The sequence below is a fragment of the Pseudoliparis swirei genome, chromosome 11 (assembly GCF_029220125.1).
Source record: "Pseudoliparis swirei isolate HS2019 ecotype Mariana Trench chromosome 11, NWPU_hadal_v1, whole genome shotgun sequence".
Taxonomy (NCBI): Eukaryota; Metazoa; Chordata; class Actinopteri; order Perciformes; family Liparidae; genus Pseudoliparis; species Pseudoliparis swirei.
In genome coordinates this window covers 23554891-23573028 of record NC_079398.1, presented here as the reverse complement: position 1 = coordinate 23573028, position 18138 = coordinate 23554891, and the positions used below count along the sequence as shown (strand labels likewise).

The 18138-nt window shown below is 40.9% G+C and overlaps 1 protein-coding gene across 3 annotated transcripts; it reads left to right on the top strand.

The window, feature by feature from the left end:
- The first annotated feature begins 7983 nt into the window (after window positions 1-7983).
- Window positions 7984-17146, top strand: LOC130201154 (gastrula zinc finger protein XlCGF57.1-like). Of its 3 annotated transcripts, none has more exons than XM_056425883.1 (2): window positions 7984-8371; window positions 14882-17146. In XM_056425883.1, the coding sequence occupies exons 1-2, from the start codon at window positions 8306-8308 to the stop codon at window positions 16385-16387; spliced, it is 1572 nt and encodes a 523-aa protein (XP_056281858.1). In that variant the 5' UTR covers window positions 7984-8305; the 3' UTR covers window positions 16388-17146. The 3 variants fall into 3 exon arrangements, with proteins under 3 accessions (XP_056281858.1, XP_056281857.1, XP_056281859.1); XM_056425882.1 differs by having other exon boundaries at window positions 7984-8418; XM_056425884.1 differs by lacking the exon at window positions 7984-8371 and adding an exon at window positions 14711-14779.
- The last annotated feature ends 992 nt before the right edge of the window (window positions 17147-18138 follow it).

The window sequence follows — 18138 nt, the reverse complement described above, 5'->3', positions numbered from 1 at the left end:
ATTCTGAACTCTCAGGTTCAAACTGCATCATCTTTTCATTAAATACATTTGAGAAGTTAAAAATGTCCCTCGATTTAGGTCATAGCTTGTCATTCAGGGTTGATAGTGCGTCCCAAAGCCAGACCAGTGGAGAACCACAGCCCCAGACCAGTAGAGAACCACTGCCCCAGACCAGTGGAGAACCACTGCCCCAGACCAGTGGAGAACCACAGCCCCAGACCAGTGGAGAACCACTGCCCAGACCAGTGGAGAACCACCTGTCTCAACTGTGACAAAGCTTTTAACAAAGTTAATGTAATAATGTTTGTTTGATCTTTGATAAACTAATGTGGGTTAAAAGAAATATAATGAAATTAAATAGATTTATTTTATAATATTAAATACATTTGCATATCTAGTTATACATTTATATAAGTACACCTAAATAAACAATAAAAAATGCAAAGACAGCTATTTAACAATATGTTCTAGAGTAAGTCTAAGTAGTGAGAATTATACCGTGTTGGTAACAACTGGCCCTTTGAGGGCAGCCATGAGGCTGATGTGGCCCACGGTGAAAATGACTTTGACACCCCTGATTTAGGCTGTGATATTCTTCATGACTCAGCCAGGTTTCAGTTAGACAACATAAATCAATGTGATTATCTGATATTACATCATTTACTAATACAGCTTTAGATGACAGAGATCTCATATTTAGGAGTCCACATGTAATTGTCCTGTTTTGTTGCACTGCTGTAATAATGGTGTTAACTTGTATAAGGTTATTTTGTACGACTCCTCTTCTGCTTACTTTTGATATATTTAATTGAAGTGGCCGTGGGACAGACACAGTCTCTACTCTGGAGTTGTGGGTGGGTAACTGCTCGAATGGAAGAGCAGAGAAGGGTGTAAGACTACAACTCTGCTCCCGGTTCCTGATCTGAACCCTGGGTTGTCATGGATTAAGTCCGGTGATCAACTTGGTCATGTTGTCAGAAATGAGACGCGCTCCGTCCAAAGTGGGATGGATGCCGTCTCTCCTCATCAGATCAGGTTTCCCCCAGAAAGTCTTCCAGTTGTCTACGTAGCCCACATTATTCGCTGGGCACCACCTCGACAGCCAGCGGTTGAATGACGACATTCGGCTATACAATTCGTCATTGAGCAAATTGGGCAGGGGACCAGAGAAAACTACGGTGTCCGACAATGTCTTGGCATAAGCACACACCGATTCCACATTAATTTTAGTGACCTCCGACCGGCGTAGTCGGGAGTCATTACCACCGGCATGTATTACAATCTTACTGTATCACCGCTTATCCTTAGCAAGCAGTTTTAAACAAGACTCCACGTCGCCCGCTCTGGCCCCCGGGAGGCACACAACTGTGGTCCATGGCTTCGCTATTTTCACGTCCCTGACTATAGAGCTCCCGATAACCACGGTGTGTTCCTCAGCGGGTGCGTCGCTGAGCAGGGAAAACTGGTTCGAAACGTGAAGCGGTTGGTGCACAGCGAGCTTCTGTCTAGACTTACTATTCCTGCGAACAGTTACCCAACCACCCGGCTGCACGGTTACCGCCGGGGAACAGCTATCAGCTGACTGTAGCTCCGTGCCGGCTACGGGAGAGGGCGGGCTAACTAGCGTAGCTGTCTGAGCTTCGATGACGCAGAGCCGTGCATCTAACCCAATTAGACCTGCCTCCAACCTAGCAAATAAACTACACTTGTTGCATGTATTGTTATCATTAAGGGAGGCAGAGGGATAACTATACATGAGACACACTGAGCAAGAGGGAGCGGGAGGGAGAGAAGAAGAAGTCATGCTCGCTGCTGAGCTGGCAACTGGAGGAGGTGCAATATAGCTTACCGGAAGAGTGAGATGATGCGTTCCCTTCATGGGGAAAAAATAGAAACCTTCAGCAGAGCAACAGAGGAGGATCCCTCTCCAGGATGGACAGGTGCAATAGATGTAATGTGTACAGAAGGACAGATTTAGAGTTAAAACACCTTCAATGAATATGACAGAGTGTATGAATAGTTGATAATAGGCATATGAGTGATATATTTTCTTCCACAGGGACGCTAAATGATAATGAGTAATAATTACATTTTGTATAGAGATATTTAAATAAAAGGTAAAAGGAGGGATTGTTCGGTTGTAATAGTTTATTTTGATTCTGAAGTACTTTGCTTTAAATTAATACATATAGAAAGGAAGTTTCTATATGTAAAATAGGAAATATTAGGGAGAGTATTATTATGAGTATTATGATTTTATTGTGAATCATTAGGAAACTAGAACGGTAGAGCGCATACCTTCGGATATCAGAAGATTGGGCATTGAATTATGAACATTTTGGCATTAGTTGCATGCCAATTGGACAAAAATGTATCGTGCTATGGTAAAAAAAAGATGTTGACCTTTCCATGACCTTGACCTTGACCTTTGACCCGATTGATCCCAAAATCTAATCGAATGGTCCCCGGAGAATAACCAATCATCCCTCCAAATTCCATGTCATTCAAGAAGATTTGACCTGTTCATGACCTTTGACCTTGACCTTTGACACGATCGATCCCAAAATCTAATCAACTGGTCCCCGGATAATAAACAATCATCCCACCAAATTTCATGCGATTCGGTTCAATACTTTTTGAGTTCTGCGAAAGATTTTGACCTGTTCATGACCTTTGACCTTGACCTTTGACCCGATCGATCTCAAAATCTAATCAACTGGTCCCCGGATAATAAACAATCATCCCACCAAATTTCATGCGATTCGGTTCAATACTTTTTGAGTTCTGCGAAAGATTTTGACCTGTTCATGATCTTTGACCTTGACCTTTGACCCGATCGATCTCAAAATCTAATCAACTGGTCCCCGGATAATAAACAATCATCCCACCAAATTTTATGCGATTCGGTTCAATACTTTTTGAGTTCTGCGAAAGATTTTGACCTGTTCATGACCTTTGACCTTGACCTTTGACCCGATCGATCCCAAAATCTAATCAACTGGTCCCGGGATAATAAACAATCATCCCACCAAATTGCATGCGATTCGGTTCAATACTTTTTGAGTTTTGCGAATAACACGCATACAAATAAATAAATAAATACACGGCGATCAAAACATAACCTTCCGGCATTTTCGATGCGAAGGTAATTACACCATTTACTGTATATGTATGTGATAATAAAATGTAAATGGAAAGATGTATTGTTTAAATTATATGTATGTTGCATGGGAATAAATGCTAGTTAGTATTTCGTTGGTTGAAGCCTGTGACGTCACTTTAATCCGGAAAGTAACCACTGCATTCTTCTACACCGCCACCACTCCTCCATCGGACTCTCTGACTCTACCTTGGCCTGGTTCACATCATATCTCACGGACAGAACGGAGTATGTGTCCCTCGGAGGTGCTAAGTCAGAAATGCACCCTGTCAGCTGTGGTGTCCCTCAAGGATCAGTCCTTGGCCCCATCCTCTTCACTCTGTACATGCTCCCCCTTGGTCGTGTCATCAGCCGGCATGGAATATTTTTCCACTGTTACGCTGATGACACCCAACTCTACATCAAAACCAACCCAACCCTCTGCAGCCCTATCCACACTCTCTACCTGCCTGGAGGAGATAAATGCATGGATGACGCTAACTTTCTGCAACTTAACAGTTCAAAACGGAAGCCATTCTCATTGGCACCCCACACCAGACCCGGTCATCCACTATCACCAGCATCAACTTCTCCGGCCACGACATCCACCTTTCATCCTCAGTCACTAACCTCGGTGTCAGAATGGACCCTCACCTGACCTATGAGGCCCACATCAAACATCTTTGCAAGACCTCCTTTTTCCACCTCAGGAACATTGCAAAACTCCGCCCCACACTCACTCTCTCTGATGCCGAAAAACTTGTCCATGCCTTTGTCTCCTCCAGGCTGGATTACTGCAACGCACTCCTCATCGGGATCCCTAGCAAGAACATCCAGCAGCTGCAGTACATCCAGAACTGTGCTGCTAGGATCCTGATGAGGGTGCGGAAGTACGACCACATCACACCCGCCCTCAAATCCCTCCACTGGCTACCGGTCCAGTACAGGATTAAATTCAAAGTCTCCCTGCTGACCCACCAGTGCCTCCATGGCACTGCCCCCCTCTACCTTAAAGAACTCATCACCCCCCAATCCTCCCCACGCCATCTCCGCTCTGGACTGGCCAACCTCCTCCAGCCTCGGAGGACAAGGCTCCGAACCATGGGCGACCGCGCCTTCTGTACAGCTGCTCCCAGTCTGTGGAATGCTCTCCCCGACCATTTAAGGGCACCGCAGACTGTGGATTCTTTTAAAAAAGGCCTGAAAACCTATCTTTTTAGAAAAGCGTTTGATTGACTACTTTTTAAACTCTAAAGTCATTTATGTTTGGTTTTATTTTATTTATTTTAATTCTTCTCCTTTGTTTGTTTTTAGTTTTTCCCCTTTTTGTGCAATGTAGCACTTTGAGATCCTTCGTTGGATGTAAAGTGCGTTATAAATTAAATTTATTATTATTATTATTATTATTACTAGTCTTTTATTGTGACGGGACTTTTTTAGTAGTCATTTGAAGGTTTATGCTGTAAGTGGAAATTTTGTGTTTTACATTTTGTAAAATACTTTAATTTTGTGGAGTGTAAATAACCCCATGAAAGGTTAATTGTTTTGTGTTGTTTGCCCGTTTTTGTATCTGCCTTATTGGTTTTGATGTATTCCTTTTATTGTTTGAATATTTTATAGACGTTTAAATCTACTTCCTCTTAATAGTTAAATCAGATTTTTATTTTGAAAGGTTTAAAGGAAGTGCACATTTGTTTTATGTTAAAATGAGAATTTGATAGTACGGCTACAGATCTGGACAGATGCGCATTTAATATAAAGTTGTAATAGTTTAATGGACCCGTATGAGGCTAACGCTCTTACGGCGGTGGTAGTTTACTAGTTTAACTTCTGTTGTGTCACCTAAAGAGAGAACATAAAGGAGTTTCACTTGCAGTAAGTCTTCACGCCAATTCAGTTAACAGTCAAGCCAGCCTCCACTTCGAAACAGTCAAGCCAGCCCAAGTTTTTTCACAACACGTATAAACGAGGCACGACAGTACGAGCGTGTGAAAACTGTCTTCAAGATAAGAGCACCCTTCCGGTGAACGTAATGATGAAATACGCCTTTAAATACAGATATGGTGATAGATTAAACTAAATGAATTGATGAAAAATCATGAATTGTATAAATGATCAATGAAAGAAATGAAAGAAGGTAATTATTCCAATATTGGGACATTCTGATTTAGAATTTCAAAAATAAAAGATATAAAAAATCACATTCATGAGCAAATGTGTGTCTAATGTCTAATAGTTACAAAATAAGTTCACTTCTGATTCATAGTAGACCACCTTAAGGTTTCACTCAGAGACAATCAAGACATGCTGACATTTGATTTCTAAATGAAAGCATGTCATAAAGAAAGTAATATTTATAGTTTTCCAATATTTGACATTTCTTTAAATTAGATCATTACAAGTCCTAACAAAAATGACACTGCATTCTTGTTATTAGTGACCTCTGCTATAACCATGATTATTCTCTTTGATATTACTCTACTGACTTTTAGAAAATTAAAGTTAAAGTCAGCTAAAAATAAATATTTGTAATATTTTTCCAATATTTTAATTTGTATTAAAACAAGTCTTAACAAAAATGATACAATATTCTTTTTATTGTTGACCTCTGCTATGCCCATGATTATTTTCATGAGATATTACTGTGCTGATTGTTAGGAAATTAAAGTAACATTTTGCTAAAAATAAATATTATTAATATTTTTCCAATATTTGACATTTTCTTAAAGCAGATCATAACAAGTCTTAACACAAATGACACTGCATTATTGTTATTGGTACCTCTGCTATGCCCATTATTATTTTCAAAAGATATTACTGTATGACTGACTTTCAGAAAATTAAAGTTAAACTCAGCTAAAAATAAATATTAACAATATTTTTGCAAGGAGTGCCTGTTTTCACATCTTTTTGACATTTTGTAAGTCAAAAACAGAAAACACTGGACAGCGCCCGAGGTTTGATCCCACGGAGGGAGAGAACAACGAAATCTGATTGATTTGAGGAAGTAACCACTGAGCTAAACCAATGCAAGAGCTGCAGAAGGAAAGTGGCTTCATAACATCGACTGTACATAAGAGGTTCCCCTCAAGGGGGCGCCAGAGATCACAGAGGACTCAAATCTAAATAACACATTTACTCAATCTTGTGTTCAAGTCATTTATCAAATCTCTCCCCACTGGACGACTCTCCTCCTCAGATGTAGGGTTGTGTTTGTTCTCCTCACAGGACAGTCACCAGGAGTGAAGATGTTTGTGATACTTACAAGTAGATTATTATTAAACTGATCTCTATTCTCTTTGTCTGAACTTGTCAAGCTGCAGGTTCATTTAACGTTCATTTGTTTCATATTTGAACCTTTTTAACAGCTTTTATTTCACCTTCACGGCTCTTTCAACCCACAGAGCTGTTGAATAAATAATCCCATGTGACGCTCCTCTGCCAGTCAGATCCAGTAGGAGACAAAGCAGCAGGGTTCTGAGCAGATGCATGAGTCATGGTCATGAAGCCAGTTTCCTGCTGCAGCTGCTGCACTGGTTTGGATCACTGGTTAGTTCCAGCACTTCTCTTAGCAGGGACTGACTCTCTTTCCTTCCCTGGCTTTAACACATAGAACGTTATGCTTCATGCGTCAAAGCTGCATTATCTCTATGGACCACCGGGGGCGACTCCTCTGGTTGTATAGGAGTCTATGCTTCATGTGTTAAAACTGTATTCTCTCTCCTGACCACCGAGGGCGACTCCTCTGGTTGTATAGAAGTCTATGCTTCATGTGTTGAAGCTACATTCTCTCTCCTGAACACCAGGGGGTAACTCCTCTGGTTGTATAGAAGTCTATGCTTCATGGATAAACCCTGTATCTGTTCCTGCAGCCCTTCCTCAACCCAGATGGGGGTCTGACTGTGACGTGGTTCTGCTGAACCGGTGGAGCGTGAGGAACTAACAGGTCCATGAGGAGACATCGTCTCCATCGTGTGAGTCCCACGTTTCCTTTGATTAAAGAAGATAAAGCCTCTAATATACCGAGGAACACATTCAACTGGTTCAGTGCAGCAGGAACACTTTAAAATACTTTTCATATTAAAAGCTGCAGCTTTATGAACGGAAGTCGACATGTAAGTATATGTCTAAGGATGAATCCTCCTGAAGCTTTGAAGCTTTCCATCTAGTTGGTTCACTCATGGGCCAAAGCTTCATGGTGCATCATCCGCTCTGCTGCGCCATCAAGTGGACAATACATGTAAAACAGACTGATTATATAACCATGACTTTGTGAAGCTTTGAATTGAATGAATGAACGAGATATGTTTGTGATGCCAATAAATGAATTATTAACTCATTTATATGGTGTCTGTCTTTATGATGCAATGGCGGGGTCAAAAGAGAAAGTGGAAACACATTAGGGAGACTGTGCTTATGTTACTATGGACAACATTTTATATATTTTTATAAAAAAATATCAACATTTCCACAGTGCTGATGAAAATGCCCTTTCACATGGCACAGATGAAGCTGGGTAGACGGAATATTTACCATAGTTATTATTACTATATGTGCATCCCTTACTCAGAGAGATCAGCTCAAAATGCTCCAGATAGGGGAACTCTCGTCTTTCTTGCTGCTTCCATCGCAAAAAAAGAAGCTTGAATACTTTGCAAACAAATGCGCAATAAAGCCCCGAGGACAGAATGTGATTGGGAATCCGTTGCGTCTTAATGCCCCTTTTATTTCCAATCGCGCACCAAATAGGAACCTTATTCTGAATCAGTCACGTGGTACGGCCACTCGTCATCACACATACGTCATCAACAAGCGCCTCGACACCCGCTTCACGAAACATCTTCCTGGGATCCTCGACACGCGCTTGGAAGCCTCGAGACAAAGGACACATCACTACCCACCAGAGCCCTGATGTGTGGACACACTTGTTGAACTTGACTTTGTAGAAAGTGTAACCTCAGACTCACGAAGATTGCGTCGCGTGGCAACAGGAAGAAGACGGAGACGGAACTCGGCCACACGGCGCGAGTCGCAGTGACTCTTCATGGAGACTAAACGGTGCATTTAATCGCCCACAATGTCCACGTGACCCTGTCCCAGCGACTCTGTGTTGTTCCGCTTTATTGGAAATGTCCGGATTGTCTCTTTTTGTGTATTGCGGAGCTCATGACGCCACCGTGCCAGCAGGGGAGACACGGACCCAAGCGGAGCCGAGCGACGCAGCGGGTCAGAGTGAGCGAAGCGTTCTTAACAGTGGCGTGGCCTGGGGCTTCAGTGAGGTCCTACACAGTCCCACCCGAATTAATCCACCTCTTTTTACTATCATTATGATGCCATGGCTCCAGACACTATACAGCAGTGGTGTCAAACTCATTTTCACTGAGGGCCACATCCGCTTCATGGCTGCACTCAAAGGGCCGGTTGTCACTAACACGGTATAATTCTAACTACTCCAGAATATATTGTTAAATAACTGTCTTTGCATTTGTTTATTGTTTATTTAGGTGTACTTATATAAATGTATTACTATATATGCAAATGTAATTTAATATTATAAAATAAATCTATTTAAAATCATATTTATTTTAACCCACATTACTTTATCAAAGATCAAACAAACATTATTACATTAACTTTGTTAAAAGCTTTGTCACAGTTGAGACAGGTGGTTCTCCACTGGTCTGGCTTTGGGACGCACTATCACCCCTGAATGACAAGCTATGACCTAAATCGAGGGACATTTTTAACTTCTCAAATGTATTTAATGAAAAGATGATGCAGTTTGAACCTGAGAGTTCAGAATATCACAGTATGCACAACAAAACTATTTAGTAATATTACCTTTTACAGTCAATTATGAACCAACAAGTGAATCTTAAGGACACAAGGTAATACAACATACATTACTACTCAGTAACTTCAGACTTTAAAAAATGTCTAAACAGTTTATACACAAACACTAAATAAATTAAACAAGGGTAATTAAAAAAGATTCATATATTCAACATTAACTTTTCTTCTGACTATATTATGAATACTGAACAACATGAAGCAGCACTCACTTCAACCTTAGTGACCACTGACAAAGACCTGATGGAGGAATTCATAATAGGGGAACTGGGGATGTTTGTTAATACAAAGTCAATGTGGTCACACACGCACGCACGTGCGTCTGGATGTCCGCCGGGCGCGTGAATGACAGGACACGAAAAATGCGCCTCATTCGGGCTGATTTTTTAAACTCGAGCGGTAAAAGTAGGTGAGACTGTTGAAATGCTCCGCGTGACATCACTGACGTCATACCGTTGAATCAGAACCTACGCAGGATATTGATCGTCTGGAAGCGGCTGTCATCCAGACGCAGCTCCTGGAGAAGCTGCGTGTGGCTGCGAATAATATAATTTGTAATATTAATATTATTAACCCAGACTCGAGGGCTTGTTGTCCGATGTGTGTGGGACTTTCTCAACAGAACAAAGAGTGTGTATTTCTTCCGTGGTGGACGGTGGTAACGAACTGTTATATGCCACAATAAGCCACGCCCCCTCTCCGGCGCTTCTAGCGCAAGTGAAGAAAACCTGACAAACAGTCCGGCGAGTGAACTCACGCGAGTACATCTAGTAAAGCAACGCAAGGGTTCGCCTCTCCTCTGGCTGAACGCAGCAGGAAGGAGCGTGAACAAACCGCAGTCCGCTGCAAAAAAAAGACCTTCAAAATAAATGCACAAGATATAAGATGCAGTATAACCAGTTATTGCATCACCTTGAAATTGACATTTTTGTTCAGAGAATTGCAGGGGAAGAATACAATACAGTACAGTTCAACAGTTATATTAATATTGTGCTTCTATCCATTTCTGGTCCACAAACGTTGAGCTTTAAGTCCCCCCCCAAAATACAGTGTGTTCACTAAACCGCATTGTCACACCCAAAGCAGTTTCACCTTGATGATGAAGATGAAAGTTCCTGTTTACCCAAAAACATGACACAATAATGAGTCTTTTCAATATTTCTCTATTTTTCTTCCCCTTTTCATTGTGCAGCTCCGTTGCCCTGCGCGCTTGTTCGTTGATCTGTAGATCCACTCGGGTGTCCCCAAAAGTTTTCAAAAGCACCATTGCTTGTATGTGCCCAGCCGTACTTTGGTGTCTCGTTGCTGCCTTGGTTAGACAACTCAAGTTTGCAAAGCCAGTGTGGCTCCAAACACCAAATCCATCACTTGCAAATAATAGGCATTCCCAGTAGTCCAGTGTGCAGAGCTTCTCGGAGCCTGTGAGCCATTGGTAGCGCTCGTAGTTGGAACTTTGAAAGTGGCGAACGAACCCCTTTCCCGCCTGTGACAGGCTTTGTAGCGTTGGCGTCGGGCGACCTCTCCTTACAATGTCTAACTTTTCTTGAAAAGTTCGTCTTGAGAATGGAGTTATAATTATATCCTCGACTAAATCGATATATTCTCCTCCTTCCGCCAGTGTGGGTTCAAAAAAACGAATTAATACTCGAATTCATTTGTTTATCAAATTCAGTTTCCTAGTTCTGAGATTCTGCAGTTACCTGCCCATAGGACCCGCCTCTCAATACTGGTAATCCAATCAAAAGACGTGCACGCACTACGCCTGCTAGCTGGCCTCCAAATCTCAACCTGGGGCTGGAAGCAGTGCAACAAAGAGGAAAGCTATGAAATGAAGAGTATAACTCTTACTCTGCGGAATAATTGAATACATATTTGTGCGAAAATATATTTTAAAAAACAATTATATTCTGATGATGTTTAGGCCAGCAGAGAAGGCCTTGCTGGCCCTGACGGCCCACCACTGGTTTTTAACGTGTTCAACCCCAAAGTCCGGTTACAACGAGCAGTTTGGTTCTCTTTGGGTGCGTCTCAATTCTCTTAATACTACATCTCGGAGGTACTTATTGTACTTTTTACTGTACAACATCTCACTGCGGTCTACTCAGCCGAAACTCTGATCTCCCTGGTCAAATCAGCCGACACTGACATTTTAGTGCACCTATATACTTTTATTCACGGTAAACTCATTCGATCGGGAGCACGCCGACAGCAGCCTGATCTCGACAGGACTCTTTTAAATGCTCCGCTGGCTCTGATGTCTCTGTAGTGGTATTGTCATAACCGCTGAGCTATAATTCGGTTTGGAGGATCTAACGAGCACAAATAGTTTATTATTTATTCACAGATTAAGTTAAAACAGTTTGACTGAAGGTTAAGATTCAGAACTTTATGTTTTAATTAAACTTTAACGTTGAACTATAGTGGTATCTTTTTACATTTTGACCGAATTGTTTGCAATTACATGTGTAATATAACTATATATATTAGAGATGCACCGATCAGGTTTTTGGTGCCGATCACCGATCACTGAAATCAGTTCCTGCCGATCCGATAATGCCGATCACCGATCACAGTATCGATTGAAGCATTCTATTTATTGTGTAGCATTATTGCCTAGGACTATGAGGAAATACATATATAAAGCAACTCAAACATGAAAGAAATTACTGATTTCTTTAAACATTTAGGACTTTTTCTTTGAAAAATGTCCTTATTTATACATTAAAATAGTTTGATTGCTATTATAGGGGATTTCAGATATGTATGGAACACATCTGCATCATTCATTTCCTGGAACTCTTGGGGAAATCTATTTACAGAACTTTTCTTAACATACAAAAGTCTGACTTATTTTTATAAACTTCCTTGGTACAGTAAAAATGTTTTAATGTTAGCATAATTTAAGCTAAATCTCAGAAACGATCTATAAAGATACAAAATCAGTTCATTGTTTACTTTTATATGCTAGTGTATGATTTGTCGACATCTTATTTTGATAAACGGATGTTGTTTCACGTGGTTCTTTCCGCTAACTTTGCAAAACCGGATGTTGTCACTTAAATCCTTCCGCTAACTTTATCAAAACCCTCGCGCGCTCCCGATCGAATGCGTTTACCGTGAACATCAGTCTGTAGGAGCTCAGACATGTGAGTGTCAGCTGAGCTGACCCAGTGATTCAACTCGGGGAACGGGGACGCCGCTCGGTGCGTGAGGATCCCCTCGTGGACCTCTCACTCTGCGGCCCTCGCCGGGCGCATCGTCTCTGTTGCGGTGCGCGGCAATTGAAACGTCTCTGATAGTTTTTCTCGCAGATGTTACGTCATCTGATCGGCCGTTTTGATCGGCCGTTTTGAGAACGCTGATCAAAACCGATAATGGGAATATCGGCCGATATGGATCGGCGCCGATCAGATCGGTGCATCCTTAATATATATATATATATATGTGTATATATTAGGGCTGTCAATCGATTAAAAAAAATTAACTAATTAATCGCACATTTTGAAATTCATTCATCGCGATTAATCGCAATTAAAAGTTAAAAGTTCATTCTTTTTAAAGACCAAACTTCACACAGAGCTGTGTTTTCAAAGAGGCTCCTACCTATAAAGTGCCAGCGAGGTATTTAATATTGTGGATGATAAATTGTTTCTTCAGTGAAACATCAGATTAGTAAAAAAAAAAATATATTGAGACCCCATTGGTCCTGTCATCTTTAACACTGAACAGCAGAACCAGTGGCCTTGGTAAACTGACTGACATTCACATATGTCACGTTAACCCTCTGGAGGCTGGGCTCATTTTATACATTTTACAAAAAAAAAAATTCACCTTTTAAAGGCGTTTTCATATGACACATACCCATGTGTGTTATACATCAAACATTCCAGAACAATCTCATCTCTATTCAATGAGGCTCATTGTCCTCGCGCCGTGTTCTCTGCTCTCTGACTGACAGGCTGCTATAGAGCCTCACCTGTGAGGTGGGAGGTCCTTTGTGATTTACTGAGTGTTCATTGGTTGTTTTTTCCCCAAAATGTTGACAGACAAACGGATTGACCAATCACGTTGAAGGTTTCGTGTGACGACTTATTTCCGCGCCGCGTCACCCGACACGTCGCCCCTTCCTTCCTCTGTGTATCAGAGGGGGAGACGGGAGGAAAGAGCGGAGGAGGAAACCCGACTGATTCATCCACGAGTTTAAACTGATTTCTGCTCCTTATTTTCGCGGAGAAATAATTGTTTTAAAAACGGAAACAGTGTTAAACCGTACTGCCGCAGTTTGACACTCGGTTTGAGTGTAAAAACTTCAACGAACACCGGAAGTAAACAAAGTTGCGTTAATTGCGTTAAAATATTTTAGTGCGTTAACGCGGCCAAATTAATCGCATAGATTAATGCGTTAACGCTGACAGCCCGAGTATATATATTTATAAATATACACGCATATATATACAAATATGTATGTATATAACATATATCAGTGGTGGGCCGTCAGGGCCAGCAAGGCCTTCTCTGCTGGCCCTGACGGAATATATATATTTTTTTTAAATAAATGTTCCCACAAATATGTATTCAATTATTCCCCAGAATAAGAGTTATACTCTTCATTTCATAGCTTTCCTCTTGGTTGCACTGCTTCCAGCCCCAGGTTGAGATTTGGAGGGCTGTTCTTCATGTTAGATCTTTTATCCAATCATATTCAGCCATCGTGTGTTGCCAGGGGGCTAAAATCTGCCCTTAGGCCTTCAGAATCAACATTGCGGGCGCTGGTAGCTTAAAGTGAATGGGAATGGAAATGTTGTGTCAACCAATCAGCTTTAGAGTTGGCTCCTGTAGGCCAGCTAGCTGGCCCCGGAACCGGCACAGGAGCAGCTAGCAGGCGTAGTGCGTGCACGTCTTTTGATTGGATTACCAATTATTCTAAATTGTACTGTACATCAGAGGTACATATTATACGTGTTACTGTACATCTTCAAGGTACATATTGTATGTTTTACTGGACCACATCTCAGGTAGTTGTCTATTTTACTGTACAATATCTAAGCGAATATAATGATTGCCATTTCTATGTACGGCAGTAAAGGGTAAACCTGTTTGTTTATAATCCTTTCAGCACTTAAAGTGCCGTACCGGTAAGACTATCGGTGGCCGGAAGCGTAGCTCGGGTTTAAATTAGATTGTGTATTATTGTATATTATTAGGGTCCTCGTGACTACTCTAAATCTGTCCTTCTGTACACATTACATCTATTGCACCTGTCCATCCTGGAGAGGGATCCTCCTCTGTTGCTCTCCTGAAGGTTTCTTCCCTTTTTCCCCCCTGAAGGGTTATTTGGGAGTTTTTCCTGATCCGATGTGAGGTTTTGGGACAGGGATGTCTATGTGTACAGATTGTAAACTCCGAGACAAATTTATAATTTGTGAAATTGGGCTCTACAAATAAACTGAATTGAATTGAATTTGAGAAGTTAAAAATGTCCCTCGATTTAGGTCTCAGCTTGTCATTCAGGGGTGATAGTGCGTCCCAAAGCCAGACCAGTGGAGAACCACTGCCCAGACATTTGCATATATAGTTATACATTTATATAAGTGCACATACATAAACAATAAACAAATGCAAAGACAGTTATTTAACAATATATTCTGGAGTAGTTAGAATTATACCGTGTTAGTGACAACTGGCCCTTTGAGGGCAGCCATGAGGCAGATGCGGCCCACTGTGAAAATGAGTTTGACACCCCTGTCTTAGAGGTATATATTGTACTTTTTAATGAAGCGCATTACACAGGTACATATTGTTATTTTTAGTAAAGTACATCTCAGAGGTAGATATCGTGCTCTTTACTGTACAACATCTCATGTAGTTGTTGTATTTTTTACTGTACCACAGGAGGACCCAGAGCCCCTGGAAATGAAAGAGGATCAGGAGGACCCAGTGCCCGCACATGTTAAAGAGGAACAGAAGGACCCAGAGCTCCCCCACATTAAAGAGGAACAAGAGGACCCACAGCCCCCACCTGTTAAAGAGGAACAGGAGGACCCAGAGCTCCCCCACATTAAAGAGAACCAGGAGGACTCGGAGCCCCCCCACATTAAAGAGGAACAGGAGGAAGTCTGGACCAGTCAGGACGGAGACCAGCTTCAAGGTCTGGAGGAGGCTGGTCTCAAGTTCTCATTCACTGTGAAGAGGGAATACGATGAAGATGAAGCTCAGTCAACACAGCTTCATCAAAGACAAACCGAACAGATGGAAACAGAAGCTGATGGAGAGAATTGTGAAGGACCAGAACCTGCCAGGAACTCAAATCCAGATAGACGTCCAGATACTGATGAGGAGACTGGAGACTTTTCTGAAACAGATACTGATGACTCTGTTGATTGGAAGAAGACCAGAGAACCTCAATCCGGTTTAAACTCGTTGAATAATGATGAAGTTCATGTCAGTGATTCAAAATGTAGTTCTAGTGAGAAAACATTAACCTGCTCTTATTGTGGGAAAAGATTTCACCTCATGGGAGATTTGAAGAGACACTTGAGAATTCACACAGGAGAGAAACCTTTCAGCTGCTCAGAGTGTAAGAAATCTTTTACACGGAGAGGTCATTTGAATAATCATATGTTGATTCACACAGGAGAGAAACCTTTCAGCTGCTCACAGTGTAAAGAATATTTTACACGGAGGGATACTTTAAAGGTTCACATGTTAATTCACACAGGAGAGAAACCCTTCAGCTGCTTAGTCTGTGATCGAAGCTTTATGTGCAAGTCAAGTCTGAAATGTCACATGATGAGTCACACAGGAGAGAAACCTTTCAGCTGCTCAATTTGTGATAAAAGCTTTAATCAAAAGGGAACTATGAAGAGACACATGAGACTCCACACAGGAGAGAAACCTTTCAGCTGCTCAGTCTGTGATAAAACGTTTGTACTGAAGCAACAGTTAAACATTCACATGTTAACTCATACAGGAGAGAAACCTTTCAGCTGCTCAGTCTGTAAGAAAACTTTTGTACTGAAGCAACAGTTAAACAGTCACATGTTAACTCATACAGGAGAGAAACCTTTCAGCTGCTCAGTCTGTAAAACACCTTTTACACGGAAGGGAGATCTTAAGTTACACATGATAACTCACACAGGAGAGAAACCTTTCAGCTGCTCAGAGTGTAAAACATATTTTACACGGAGGGGAGCTTTAAAGATACACATGATGACTCATAGAGGAGAGAAACCTTTCAGCTGCTCACAGTGTAAAATGTCTTTTACACGGAGAGGAGATTTAAAGAAACATATGATGACTCATAGAGGAGAGAAACCTTTCAGCTGCTCAGTCTGTAAGAAAAGCTTTAAGAGCAATTCAAGTCTGAAGTCACACATGTCAACACAGTCACACGGGTGAGAAACCTTTCAGCAGCTCAGTCTGTAAAACATCTTTTACACATTAATCTTTGCAGACACGTGTGTAACATAGTTGAAAAAGTAAAATCCCACTAAATGGGTAAACTACGCCACCTGCTGTATACCTGCGTTGAATAATAGACGCAAAGGACTGGATAATCCTCATAGCAACACAGGATACTCTCATAGGTAAACATGTCTGAATGTTTGTGGGGAGTTGGGAAAGTACATACATGTTGAGCTGGCTTTATTTGTTTGGATAGTAATTGTCTTAGATTATATTCACCATGTTTTCTTTAAGTTCACTATTTGTTTTGTATGTGTTTTATTGCCAATAAAGAATGTCTCCAGTATAGCTTGCTAACACTAACCCCTCACTCATTCAATAGAGTATGCCCTGCCCACAACCTCCAAACTCAATTCATAGCTTTTTGTTTTGGGAGCGAAGGTTTTTTGTTTTAGAGCAAATATGTTTGATTTGCAGCAACAAATTCTAGTTTCATAAGCAAAACTAACAATTTAAAGAATGTCTTTGTCCTATCACTGGAGCATATGTTTCTCGTTTAGAGGTCTCCATGAAACGACATTATCCTGTCCCAAGTGAGTGGCGAGTACGCCCTCCTTATGCTCCCTATGAAAGGTTTAACTCACATCAGTCCACGGACTTTTCTGATTCGAATATTAAATGTATCTGGGCTATTCTAGAACGCCTGATTTTTGACATGTTTCTACTCTCTGTAATAAACTGCATTATATCAGCAAAGAACAGTGTCCGTGGAGATTCCTTCATCATCATTCTTCAACATCACTGTCGATTGAAATATACGACACCAGTAATAACATTATTACTTATGGTATTAGTTTTAGTATAACTTATTGTATAACTTATGGTAATACTTATGGTGTTACTTATGGTATAACTGATGGTATTACTTATTGTATTACTAATGGTATTACTGATGGTATTAATTACAGTATTACTGATGGTATTACTTATGGTATTACTTATTGTATTGCTGATGGTATTACTTATAGTAATACTTATAGTATTACTGATGGTATTACATATTGTATGACTGATGGTATTACCAATAGTAATACTTATAGTCTTACTGATGATATTACTTATTGTATTAGTAATGGTATTACTGATGGTATTAATGACAGTATTACTGATGGTATTACTTATTGTATAACTGATGGTATTACTTATAGTATTACTTATAGTAATACTTATGGTGTTACTTATAGTATTACTTATTGTATTACTGATGGTATTGATAACTGAAGGCTCTGGCTCCCATTCTACTTTTTAAGACTCTAGGAACTACAAGTAGTCCCGCATTTAGTGAGCGTAGCTCTCTAGTGGGGCAATATGGTACTACAAGCTCCTTAAGATATGATGGTGCATCACCAATCAAGGCTTTGTAGGTTAAGAGAAGAATTTTAAAAGTGATTCTTGATTTTACTGGGAGCCAGTGCAGAGCAGCTCGTGCAGGAGTGATGTGATCTCTTTTCTTAGTTTTAGTGAGAATACGAGCTGCAGCATTCTGGATCAACTGGAGGGACCTAAGAGACTTATTAGAGCAGCCTGCTAATAAGGAGTTGCAGTAATCTAGTCTCGAAGTAACGAACGCGTGAACCAATTTTTCTGCATCTTTTTGAGACAAGATGTGCCTGATTTTTGAAATATTACGTTGATGAAAGAATGCAGTCCTTGAGATTTGCTTTACGTGGGAGTTAAAGGACAAG

What these genes read in the sequence shown, in the direction of transcription:
- LOC130201154 (XM_056425882.1), top strand. Translation starts at nt 8,269, where the DNA reads ATGTCCGGATTGTCTCTTTTTGTGTATTGCGGAGCTCATGACGCCACC. An exon ending in TGGCCTGGGGCTTCAGTGAG is followed by an intron (nt 8,419 to 14,881) that starts GTCCTACACAGT and finishes ACTGTACCACAG; the next exon opens with GAGGACCCAGAGCCCCTGGA.